Source organism: Sinocyclocheilus grahami, unplaced genomic scaffold (assembly GCF_001515645.1).
Source record: "Sinocyclocheilus grahami isolate Dianchi unplaced genomic scaffold, SAMN03320097.WGS_v1.1 scaffold1620.1, whole genome shotgun sequence".
Classification (NCBI taxonomy): domain Eukaryota; kingdom Metazoa; phylum Chordata; class Actinopteri; order Cypriniformes; family Cyprinidae; genus Sinocyclocheilus; species Sinocyclocheilus grahami.
In genome coordinates, this window is record NW_015506799.1 from 163,975 (window position 1) to 176,455 (window position 12,481).

Below are 12,481 nucleotides of genomic sequence, written 5' to 3' on the forward strand. Positions count from 1 at the left end.
GTCATAGTACATGAAATGTTCATTTTGAGAATACTTACTGGAAAAGTTTAAATAAATTACATGATTTTTATTTTGACTGATTCTTTTTTTCCTAAGAAATAATTATGCCAAACTATTTAAACGTTTCCTTTCAGGAATTTCATTTTTATTATTAATTATGATATCAAGAGAATTTTATCACCCTGACTTTTATTTTTTTTGACTGATTCCTTTTTCTTCCTAGGAAACAATTATGCCAAACTATTTTAATGTTTCCTTTCAAGAATTTCAATGCAGTTTTTATTTATTGTATTTTATTTTTTGCAATTTAATAAATTAGGATAATGCATTTGTTACTTTTAAAATGCATTTTATTTATTTTAACGCATTTTTGAATAAATTAAGATAAAAATATCATCATGTCATTGAAACGATTATTAATCATCATAATCTTAACATTCATATTTACATCCTAGGCAGGCACTTTCTCATCACAAGAAGAGAATCTGCTCTGTGCAAAAATCCATCTGCGTATTATGAAAGCAATAATCTAAATTTTATTCAATGTCTTGAGAAATATTGATATATGGCCTAATTTAACAAAGAGAAACCCCTGTGGACTTCATTAGTATCACTAAACTCACAAAGTATTGGTTGCTGAAAGAATACGCTAAAAGTTGCATTCTGATCCCATTTTTAGCTACATGTGTATGCGCGAGTAAAGCATTATTCTATTTTCCTTCACTCGATCCTGTATTACCCTGCCGGGAAGAGCTCGACAGACTTGTGGCAAGTTAGACAAGAAGGAGGTAGGAAAGGTGAGGCTGCGCTACAGCAATTATATTCCAGTCACCGCTAATGATGACAGGCAGCCCGACCTGAGAGTCAGCCATCAATCACTGCGTGGGCATCGAGCTCTGGAGGCAGCGGCCTACAATTTCGTGCCCATCGAACTGGTTCCAGCAAAGTGGTGAAAAAACAGGTAGATATCAAGACCTGCACCTCAATTAGAGCCTCCATGAAACAGACGCAATCGCACAATGTGCTCCCAATTACTCCAAACCCACAAGACCTAGAGGAAACTCTCAGATGAACTCACCTTTGAACTCACAGATGATATGAAGTGGGCTGCGTAAAGATTTTTTTATTATTTGACGGCTGCAATTTTGTGAAAACACAGAAGATAAGAGATTCAGCCAACATATACTCAAAGGGCAGCACATCATGCATCTTCAACGAATGAAATACAAAATGGGCTTAAAGGATGCAAAAATAGAGCATTTGTAGATTGACAATGACCCAACCAGGTGGGAAACTACATGCATATGCACTCTACTGTGTGAAAACGTTTGAATATAAGAGATTCAGCCAACATACAGTATACTCAAAGGTCAGCACATCATGCATCTTCACGTACAAAATGTCAGAATGAAATACAAAATGGGCTTAAAGGACACAAAAATAGACTGACTATGATGCAGCCAAGCTAGAAACTAAATGCATTTGCAGGTTTTTTTTTATTTTCTTCAAATTTTGCACATTCTTTCAGCAACTATTTTTACAAACTGTACCATTCAGATCAAAATCATAAAATAAGCTCCCAGTTACTTGAAACCACAAGTCCTAGAGGAAACTCTCCGATGAACTCACCTTTGAATTCAGAGATGAGATGAGATGAAGTGGGTTGCGTAAAGAGATTTTTTTATTATTTGACGGCCACAACTCTTTGTTAAACATGGGAATATAAGAGTTTCAGCCAACATATACTCAAAGGGCAGCACATCATGCATCTTCACATACAAAATGTCAGAATGAAATACGAAATGAGCCGAAAGGATACAAAAATAGACCATTTGTTGACTGACTATGATGCAGCCAAGTGGTAAACTATATGCATTTGTAGGCTTTTTCTCACATAGACATGAAAACGCGAATTCTTTCAGGAACTGTTTTTAGAATCTGTACCATTCGGATCAAAATCATAAAATTAGAGATTCACAGTTACAGATAAAAGTTGGATTTGTAGTCTCTGAGAAGGGAATCTCGCTACACAGCAGTTTCATGCTTCCACAAGCCAGTCTTGATGTTCCCAGAACTCTCCACGTTCAGGGGCGACAAATTCTGTAGCCTCTCGGCATCTTTGGCAGGTCCGTTTTGGCACGCTAGGTTCAACCCGTAAGACTTGGGCTGCACCTCCAGTTCAACAGTGAGGGGTTGTTTTGGACAGTCTCTAGTTTGGCTGGTGACGTCGGTCCCCGATCCGTCCCCTCCTCCGACTAAGCCTCCATTACTGACGCCGTTCCCCACGTTGTTGCTGAGCCCGTGCCCAAAACTGTTACCCAGGCGGATGCCTCCACCTTTGGGGAGGTGGCGCGGGCGACGCGGCACACTGGTGCTGGCATCGCTGCTGTCCTGCTGAAGTTGGCTCTGCTGGCGCTCCCGGTAAGCCAAATACGCCGCCCGTCGACTGTTACGGGCCTGCAGGCTCTCGTGATGATGGTGGCGCTTGTGCGGGACGCTTTGCACGCTGCCCTCCACGCTGGTGGGAACGTCGTATGAATACTCACGCAAAACCGTGAGCCTACTGGCCCGATGCGTTCTCGTACGGTTCTTGTGGTGTCGCCCTGACTGGCCGTTGATGTTCGCATTGCCCGTTCCTGGAAGATTGTTGTTGTTGACCGAACTGGGGCGGTACTGGACCTCAACAGGTGCGACGTGCATCTTAATCTCATTGTCAACTGAATGTTCAGTCAAGCTGTTGTCCAATAACGCCGTCCCATTGGCCGTAGAAGTGGCCGTTTTGCATTGAGCGGCTTCCACTTGCAAATTGGTCAGCTTACAGCCCTGGGTGGAGTTACGGACACTCTGTGCGCTCTTATTAGTGCACGAGGATTCGGCGCTGCTGGCTGGACACTTCGCAGTTTCGCCGTTTCCCCTTGCTGTCAAGATGGAGCCACCGGTGACAGGCAACAGCAGGGAATCGACCTCTACAGTGTAGTTACGGCGAACCAGACAACAAGCTCGTGACCAATGACGCCGCATGTCCTCACGGTTCACGGAGTGGTGCGCCACAAGAAATGCCCCGAGAGCCAAAGCGGTGGCGCCGAAGAGGCAGGCGAACACCAAATCTGCCGGATGCTCCTGGGACACCGCAAGAGCACCAAACACCCACAGAGCGACATAAAGCACAAGAGACCCTGCCACGCCAATGAGTTGGGCCACAAAAGTATGTTCGTTCTCCAGAGCCGACATCGGGACCGGTTGATTGGCGGCTGCAGACGAGGACTCCAGGAGGGCCGGTGTGATTTCGGTCGCTTCGGCCACAGAAAGGTGCTGCTGCTCCTCAGACAGTTCTTTGAGCTCGAAGCGGCGCTCGGGGTGCCGGCGGAGTTGAATGAGAATGCTGAGGAAGTACATGCAGTCCACGAAAACAATGAAGGCTGCCGGGCCGTAAAACGCACCAAGACTGGGTTCCCATGCCATCCAGCAGCTGAGGAAAGACAACAGGTGTTTTTTTAAAGACTTCACCCCATTTATTTTTGAAATGCATGTTATTGTTCTTAAGTGAGCAATTAATCTGTGTACGTGTTACAACAATTTTGTTGACTTTGTTATCGTTAATCAAAATATCATAACTGGATCTTCCGGTGAAATGACAGACTTCTCTCTGGTGATGTATGCTGGACTTCTCCAATAATTTAGTCCATTTTAACCCCCTTTCTTACAAAAACTGCAAGCCTGCATTCAGATCTGCCTCCATCCAATCAACAACCGATGAATAGAACCAAGTCCCACCCTACTTTATTTTTATTTTTTTGGGATAATCCATTTTACACAATATGACAGAAAATATCTGTTGCTGCTTGTGTTACATCGCGACACAACAACTAAAATGCCTTCAAATTATGCATTCATAAATACATACATTCAACAAAAATTTTAATGGTTGATTATTTCGCATAATGTAATTGTTACTTTATGTAATTATTGTGATTGTCACTTTATTTTAATTTGCCAGTACTTACAATGTAATTTACACTATCACAATAAGTAATATTAATTAACACCATGTGCTTACTATAGGTTTGGGGTTTGGTTTAGTATTAGTTGCTTGTATTTATGCATTATTTACTATATATAACTATATCAAATACCTGTAGTGTAACAAGGATGCATTAAAATAAAGTATTAAGGTGATTATTAATGTTGATTAATTATTTTAATTGCCATATCAGAAAATGCTATATATATATGGCAATAATAATAATAATAATCTGCCAGAAATATTCTATATACACTTTAATGCTTAATATTTAATATGCTTTAATATTGCTGTCTAACACTCAAAAACTGTATTCCTTCAATAAACTGTTAATAATAATAATTAAAAAAAAAGAGTTCACAATAAACAATCATAAATACATTTAGCTGGGGCTGCTTAATTATGACAAAAATCATAATGGTCGATTCTTTTCCATGACATTATAATAGTGATTATTATTATTGTTGATTAATTCTTTTTTTTTTGGTCATATCAACAAGATTATATTAATGACAATAAAAATGTAATTATTTGTTTGTCATATCAGCATCAAAGATTGTACTGATTGCATAAAAATGGCATTAATAATAATAAAATAAAATAAAATGAAACTATTTACAAAATTACAATAACTACATATGATCTTCCTCTTTTTTTGTTTCGATTAATAGAATTTGCATTTAAATACTGATGTTGTGCTGATATATCGTTATGTACTTTAAGAGAATTACTTTATTGCTGTTTTACACTTCAGTAAATCAACGTCGTATTGTCCTACTTGGCAGCATGAAAAAGCGAAATTTAATTTAAACTGTGCATAAAATACACATAGAACAGCGCTAGAAAACTCCCATCCCGTTATACATCACCGCAGCTGCCACTCACTTTTCTCCAAAAAGTAGCTTTTACATTAAGTATATACAAGTTCTTAAGTTTGCACTAGTGCTATCAAGGGCTTCATATTATCAGAGACGTAAAACACTTATGAGGCACTTCTGAGTTCTGTGATGCTCAGCAGAGCGGTTTTTTCTTTTGTCATGGTAGTGTGAGATTAATTAAACCCCAAAGATCTCAGATGGTCTGGATTTTCAAATTAAACCACGCTGTTACACAATCCAAACAGCTGTCACAAGTGAAAGAAGGGAGCATGGGAAACCAACACACACAAGGTGGGGAGCCAAAAATAGAGCACCATAATTAGGTTCACACGGCTTCAGAAGGTCTAAACTACTCTCTCCTTAATATAAAGCATTATTCTGCACTTTACAATACATGGGCATTAGGCTCCAGTGACAGCAAAAGCAATTTCTCATGACAGAGAAAGACTATGAAATGACAGGGAGTGTTCACGGGGGGATTTGAACAGTGCCTTGAGGCAGATACAGGCTGGATCTCTGCAGTCTGTCGTTAATAGCAACGAAGTTAAGGAAACATATTATACCATTGCATTTTGTCTCACATGGCTTAAATGGATCCACACACTAAAGTCTAAATGATTACACAAAACTCAATTACAATCAATATATCGTAAAGTCCCCTAGCTTGAACTGTATTGCGAGAGATAGTTTAAAAAGCATCATAAAACTCAAATACTTACTAAGGAGCATTGACTTGACTACCATAGTTTTTGATGTTAGCAGCAGCTGTTATTCCACACACAATGATCGGTATGCCTCCACCTATTAAGTAGAATCTGTAGAAGAAAAAAACTATTTAAATTTAATAAGTAAGGTATTACATATCCTCATGTTAGAGCATTAAGGCTGACTACAGAAAGATGATTACAGAAAGAAACTGCGCCAAATGACAATAATGTGTTCCATAATCAGCTCAAAATATCAAACAATTTGGAGTCTGTGACCATCATAAACTACACGATTTACTGTAAAATCTGACTTTCAGCAACTAGATATATTCAGACTGCAAATCGTAGCAAAGATTTGGGCAAAATGTAAATAGCGTATTCCAGATTTCTGTCATCATCAGTGTTGTTACTGGTAACTAGAGCTATTAAAAATAGAATTGACAAAGCTTAAATAAAATAAAATATAAATATTAGATGAAACACTTAAATTAAACTAAAAATCATTTTAAGTACTAAAATGACTACACCTGAAATATAAGCTAAATAGAAATAAAAGGACAAAATCATAAAATTACTAACATTTAAACTAAAATTAAAATAAAAACTTATAAGTATACAAGCTAATATTAATACATACTGTAGAAATGTGATTATCCTGTAAATACTAGTGTTTCTGCATCCTTAGTTAGTATGACTCTGGTTACTATAATAGTACATATATATTAAAAAAATACTAAAATATTAATTCACAGAGTCATAATTCACTCATCCTTATGTCGTTCCAAGCCATTATTCTTTTTTTTTTTGACCAGAAAAGATGATATTTTGTGAAATGTCTCAAAAAAAATCAATTGTCACTAAAACAGTTTGGTTACCAACATTTTTCCAAAAAAAAAAAAAAAAAAAAAAAAAATCTTCTTCTGCGTTCCACAGAAGAAAAAAACATCTGGTTTTGGAATGACATGAGGGTGAGTAAATGGCAGAATTTTCATTCAACCCATGGACAATTTCTGTTGAATATTTACTGACACCAAGTGGTCCGCAGGGGAACTTAATTTAAAACCCACAGTCTTGCCTTTTGGGCAATTTAAGAGTAAAATGACATTTCTAAACTCTCTGTACCCTAAAATAGGTCACAGCATGTGTGCTTGCTTTTTAAAATGATTATTAATAATTTCTATTTATTTATTATATTATTTCTTATTTATTTGTACATTCATTTATTTATTTAATTTATTATTATTATTACATAGTCACTCTAAAAAATGCTGGGTTAAATACAACCCAGTGCTGGGTAAAATAGGGACAAACCCAGCAATTGGGTTGTTTTGACCCAGCTGTTGGGTTAAATGTTGAACCCAACCTTCTGGGTAGTAATCCAACCGCTGGGTCAAAACAACCCAATTGCCGGGTTTGTCCCTATTTTACCCAGCACTGGGTTGTATTTAACCCAGCATTTTTTAGAGTGTACTTTTTTAACACTTCTCCTCCTCATTCACTGCTTTGACCTTTACCTCAGCATAGGTCTGGGTGGAGGCGGAGGCTCGTCCAGCTCCTCGTAGCGTTTGGCCTTCCGCGTCACCTGTTTGTAGATGTTGCGTGCCGTTACGCCGGACCACAAGGCCGTAGCCAGCGTGGAGTAATGCAGCACTATTCCCACCTTCAGGACATGACATTAGAAAACATAAGAGCTCTCCTCAAAGCCAATGACAATGCTGATACTCTCAAACGAGTAATGTGAACTTGAAAGCAGTACTGCAGTTCTGCCTATAAACCGAGAAACATTTAGAGACGATTTTATGTAAATATTGTCACCCAAACTCCATATATACATAGAAAAGCAGGCACATACCGCTTGACAAACGCTTGCATTGTACGTTTGGTTGATGCCGCCCACAAACACAGCACAGGTCAGAAGAATATGTAAGCACAGGTTAACCAGCATGTGCCAGCACTTCTTACTCACACGCACCGACCTGCGAACACAGGAAATACCTCATTAAAACCAGCATATTTACAGCTTAAAGGGATAGTTTACCCGAAAATGAAAATTCGCTGTTAAATTTGCTAACCCTCAGGTCATCCATTTTTCCTCAGTAGAACAGTAAAGAGGATTCTGAGCTGAAACCGTGGTCCTTGGTGATTCGTAAAATGCAAGTCAATGGCTACCGTCATTGAAAGAGTCAAAAAAGCATATACAGACAACACACAATTTCTAAAGTCCTCTTGCATTATCAGCACATATGTTTTCCTGTTTGACACTGTGCAGCTGCTTTGACACAATCTGTATTGTATAAACTGCTGTATAAATAAAGGTGACTTGACTACTGAGGTCTTATGAAGAGAAGTGAATGGTCTGTGTAAGAAACTAAACATTATTTACAACATCCATAATCCAATAGGGAAGTCTGATTCTTTTCTACAAACTGTTTTTTTTTTTTTGACAGTTCGTTTGAATGAACTTGTTCAAATAACCAATTCTCCAATTTGTTTACATAATCTTGCAATGATATCAGGCATAAGCAATTATATTATTAAAGCACCCAAAAATGATGTGAAATGCAAATGCATCAGAAACATACATTTCGCTCCCTTTATGAAACCCTCGGCAGTTCAGGAGTAACTGTTGGGAAAAACCAGCATCAGAGGGTCAGATACGCCAGTAAATTGGCTCATTTCGACTATCAGGTGCCTGCCTAAAGTGAGTTTTGATTGAGTAACTTGTAGATCTGTGCTGCTCGAGCTGCGAACTGTTGATGGTTCAGTCTGATTTGGTGAACTGGTTCAAATGAATGATTCGTTCGTAAACCAGACATAATTCCGGACTGTTTGTCTGAGGCTCTGGATTACAGGTAATAATGTTGTAAATAATGTTCAGTTTCTTGCACAGACTGCTTGTTTCGCTTCATAAGACCTCAATATATCATCAGAAGCCATATTAATATTGTGCTCTCTGATATGCTTTTTTTTTTTACTCTCAAAGTGCCGGAAGCCATTGCCTTGCATTTTATGAATCACCAAAGACCAGTGTTCCAGCTAATAATCTTCTCTACTGTTCTACTAAAGCAGGATTTCTACAGACATGAACAAGTTAAATTTAAGATTTTTTAAGACATTTTTAATACCACCTTATATGGAATTTAAGACCTAAACCTGTAATGGAAATACACATTTTTATTACATACATATACAGTATGTAATATTTAATGTGTATGAATTAAAAAGAAAACAAAATACCATTGCTGTAATAAATTATATTTATATAATTATATGATATTATATATCAGAAGACAATATTCCATACAAAATATCCCTGCAAAATAACTGCATGAGATTTTTGGTGGACTAAACAATTTATTCTGAAGCAATATTTTCATCAGTGTTCTATCATCTTAAATCTGCATATTTACCTTTACAAATGCCTATTTTTAAACTTTTTAGATGCATGCATCATCTTACATGTCAAATTATTACAATTTATCAATAAATTCAATATACACTATAGGGCTGCTACCAGTCAGATTAAATAATTTACACTGCAAATAACAATAATTACAACTGCAATAAATAATGTTATGAGATTAATGTTTTAAATGCATTTAAGAATATACAAATAAGAAATGTTGAGGGGGAAAATGCATACTTTTCAACAAACTTCTCAACTGAACTACAAGTAAGTGACGGTAAGTCACTTAATGAGTGAGTATTGAGTCATTCATTCAACTGATTAAGTGTGTTATCATGCTGGTATCTTAAGGAATTTCGTGGACAGCTGACTCCTAAAGATTTTGATATTCTTCATATTCTGTGTGGTGGTCAGATATAAATTAATCTTTAGGTCCATCAGACTGAAGATATTTTAGCGGTAATGTGACCAAAAATATTTAAGACACATCGAATCCGAATTTAAGACATTGTAAGTCTTTTTAAGGCCTTATATTAGGAAAACGTTATTTAAGACATTTGAAAACTTTTTAAGGAACCACGGACACCCTGTAAAGAAATAAAAGTCACTATGTCTTGGAATGCCTGAGAGTGAGTAAATTAGCATCACATTTTAATTTTTCGTTGAACTATCCCTTTAAAAAGAAACTGCATTTTTCATCGTCCTTGCATGCAGAAAGACAATTGCAGCACTTACTCGTGGTGGTAGATATAACTGACTATGACTGACAGCAGGCAGAACACCAGGATGATGGCAGTGGCGTAGATAACAGGGTGAAGAGGTTCGAAGCTGTACGTGTCGTTCCCGGTCCTGTTCAGATCCTGTTAGACAAGTGTATATCAGCAGATTATATTTGCAAATGCATTTCAACAACCGATAATTCCGATTTTTCTGCTTGATCTTGAAAGGCAGGTGTTGAGGATGTGTGAAAAGATCTAATTACAAACAGGTCTAAAGTCAAAGGCTTACGGTGCACGTCAACCATGAAGGAAAATCAGAAGAAAATTGCACAGCAGAAAAATCCAGCACTAAAAAACCCCTTGAAATGACAGAATTACATGACAAGATGATGATGGGAAGATTGGAATCCATTACCAATCCTGCACATCACTTCTGGATGGTATTAGAGTAAAATATATATTATATATATTTATATAAAAAGTCATTTTGCTATGAGCGTTTTTCATTTTTATTAGTTTTTTTTATATTTCTATTTAGCTTTAATTAATTTTTTATTTCAGTTTTAGTTTCAGAAATTTGTTTAAATTTCTGCAAGTTGAAGTTTTTTATTTCAGCTTTATTTCAATGAACAAAAACTAATAATGATTTTTAAATAGTTTTATTTGAACTTGTTAATTAACAAATTATCCAGCAGAATCCTCAAGCTTTTCCGTAGACTTTACAAAAAACAACCAAAAGTACTATAAAAAGCGACATGTGTGCTACATTGCAGGTCTTTGAAAGTCCTACAATAGTTTGTTATGAAGAACAGACTGAAATTCAAGCCACTTTCATCTCTCTCACCATCAGTAAAGCGTAGTTGTTCAGTGAATGGCAGGACATTGTGGTGAAGTTGTCGTCCTGATGGAGGATCCGGCAGCCGTCGCTCTGCCAGCCGCCTTGTCCACCCAGCAGACTGAAGTTCCAGAAGGAGGGCACAGCGTCTGAGCCGTGCAGGAAGCGCCGCAGGGTCGCGTTCACTGGACTCTGCAGGTTCTTCAGCGGGAAGCCTTCTAAACAACAGCAGAACAGACATTTAATCAGTTCACGTTACAAAACTCAAAACAGTTCTGGTTATGGACCATCTTTGATGGTACACACTGATGGTTCCTCGAATAACCTTTAACATCCATGGAACCTTAGAGGTTCTTTCTAGTGTAAAAGTTTTCTTAGATTATTAAAATGTTCTTCAAACTAAGAAAAAATGGCTCTTTTAAGAACTGTTCACTGAAAGGTTCTTTGGGGAGCCAGAAATTGTTCTTCTGTGGCAACACTGCGAAAACCCCCTTTTCAAACCATTGCTTTTAAGAGTTAAGTCAACTAAACGTTCAGTTAGGATGTACACACATTAAATCCATGTGCATCACTTGTATTGAGAGACAATATACATTGTGCCATGTTCGGTGGCAGATCCTGGACAGTTAGTCTACTTTCACATCAGATTGTCCTTTTCTCCGCAGCTTCTTCATGGAATTGTAATGGTTTTGTGCTCTGCTTAGCCCTCTCGTTGAAATCAATCAGTTATAGCGGGGAAGTTTTTCCTAGCAGCTCCCTGTGCTGTATTTTGCCGCCCCCTCACACTTCAGCAGCTCTCTAGCAGCATTATTGCTCCGTTTATGACACGATGCCTCTGTACCTGCTTGAAGCCAAAATGGGGGTGGGATGGATTATAATGGTGCTGCTGTACAGTGAAGATCAAATCACAAAAAAAACAAAAAAAACATGAAAGCACACTGTAAAAAAAAAAAAAAAAAAAAAAAAAAAATTTGTTTACCAGAAAATACCATTTAAACTCTTTCTACTTGAGTACAATGAAAAACAAAACACAAAAAAAAAAAAAAAAAAAAGAAAACACCCTTTAAAAAAAAAAAAAAAAGTATGTACTGGAGTATGTTTACCAGAAAATACCATTTAAACTCTTTCTACTTGAAAATGTCACGTTTAATTCAATGTGTTACTTGTCATTTCTTTGTAATTATTTATGAAATTTACTAGCAATTTCCGAGACAATTTTAACCCGGTGCAACTTATGTTTTCTGGAATATCCAGTATTTGCGGTAGCACTTTTTTGTTTTATTTGAAAACTTAAAAGGCAGAATTAAACTTCTATCACCCATGGTAACAGTTCTACCTCTGTTATACAGAGGTAACAGTTATACTACACTAATGTAGTTTTTTTTTAATATTTTGAATTAGAATTTCTACAAAATTTTCAGTCTTCACTTTTAGTTAAAGTTTATATATATATATATATATATATTGGTCTATATATTTTTTATGGTAACGCTTTACAATAAGGTCCATTAGCTAACATTAATTAATGCATTAATTAACATTAACAATAAGCAATGCATTTGTTACGGTATTTATACATTTTTTTATTTAAAAAAGAACAACAGTTCATTGTTAGTTCATGTTATCTTAGGTCCATTAATTAATATTAGCAGGTACTTTGAACTGTTAATAATATATTAGTAAAGGATGAAATGAATATTAACTGAGATTAATAAATGCTTTACAAGTATTTTTCATTGTTAGTTGTTAGCTAATGTACAAAACTAATGTTAACAAATGGAACCTTATTGTAAACTGTTAATGTTTTAATTATTTAATTTTTTTGGCCACTCTTTAGTTTGAGGACCAGTTCTCACTATTAACTAACTAATAACTATGACCTTAGCCTCAATAAACTCCTAATTTGCTATATATA

General features: G+C 36.6%; 1 protein-coding gene across 1 annotated transcript in view; it reads right to left on the bottom strand.

Annotated features, from left to right (window-relative positions):
• Window positions 1-1,299: 1,299 nt before the first annotated feature.
• LOC107571602 (adhesion G protein-coupled receptor A3-like) overlaps window positions 1,300-12,481 on the bottom strand; it is a 12,808-nt gene continuing 1,626 nt past the window's right edge. Inside the window, exons 4-9 of the mRNA XM_016257930.1 lie at window positions 10,576-10,784; window positions 9,748-9,872; window positions 7,459-7,582; window positions 7,121-7,266; window positions 5,619-5,714; window positions 1,300-3,469 (exon numbers count right to left, since the gene is read on the bottom strand). Coding sequence (XP_016113416.1) covers window positions 2,026-3,469; window positions 5,619-5,714; window positions 7,121-7,266; window positions 7,459-7,582; window positions 9,748-9,872; window positions 10,576-10,784 — 2,144 coding nt within the window. The 3' untranslated portion in view covers window positions 1,300-2,025. The remainder of the gene's footprint in view (window positions 3,470-5,618; window positions 5,715-7,120; window positions 7,267-7,458; window positions 7,583-9,747; window positions 9,873-10,575; window positions 10,785-12,481) is intronic.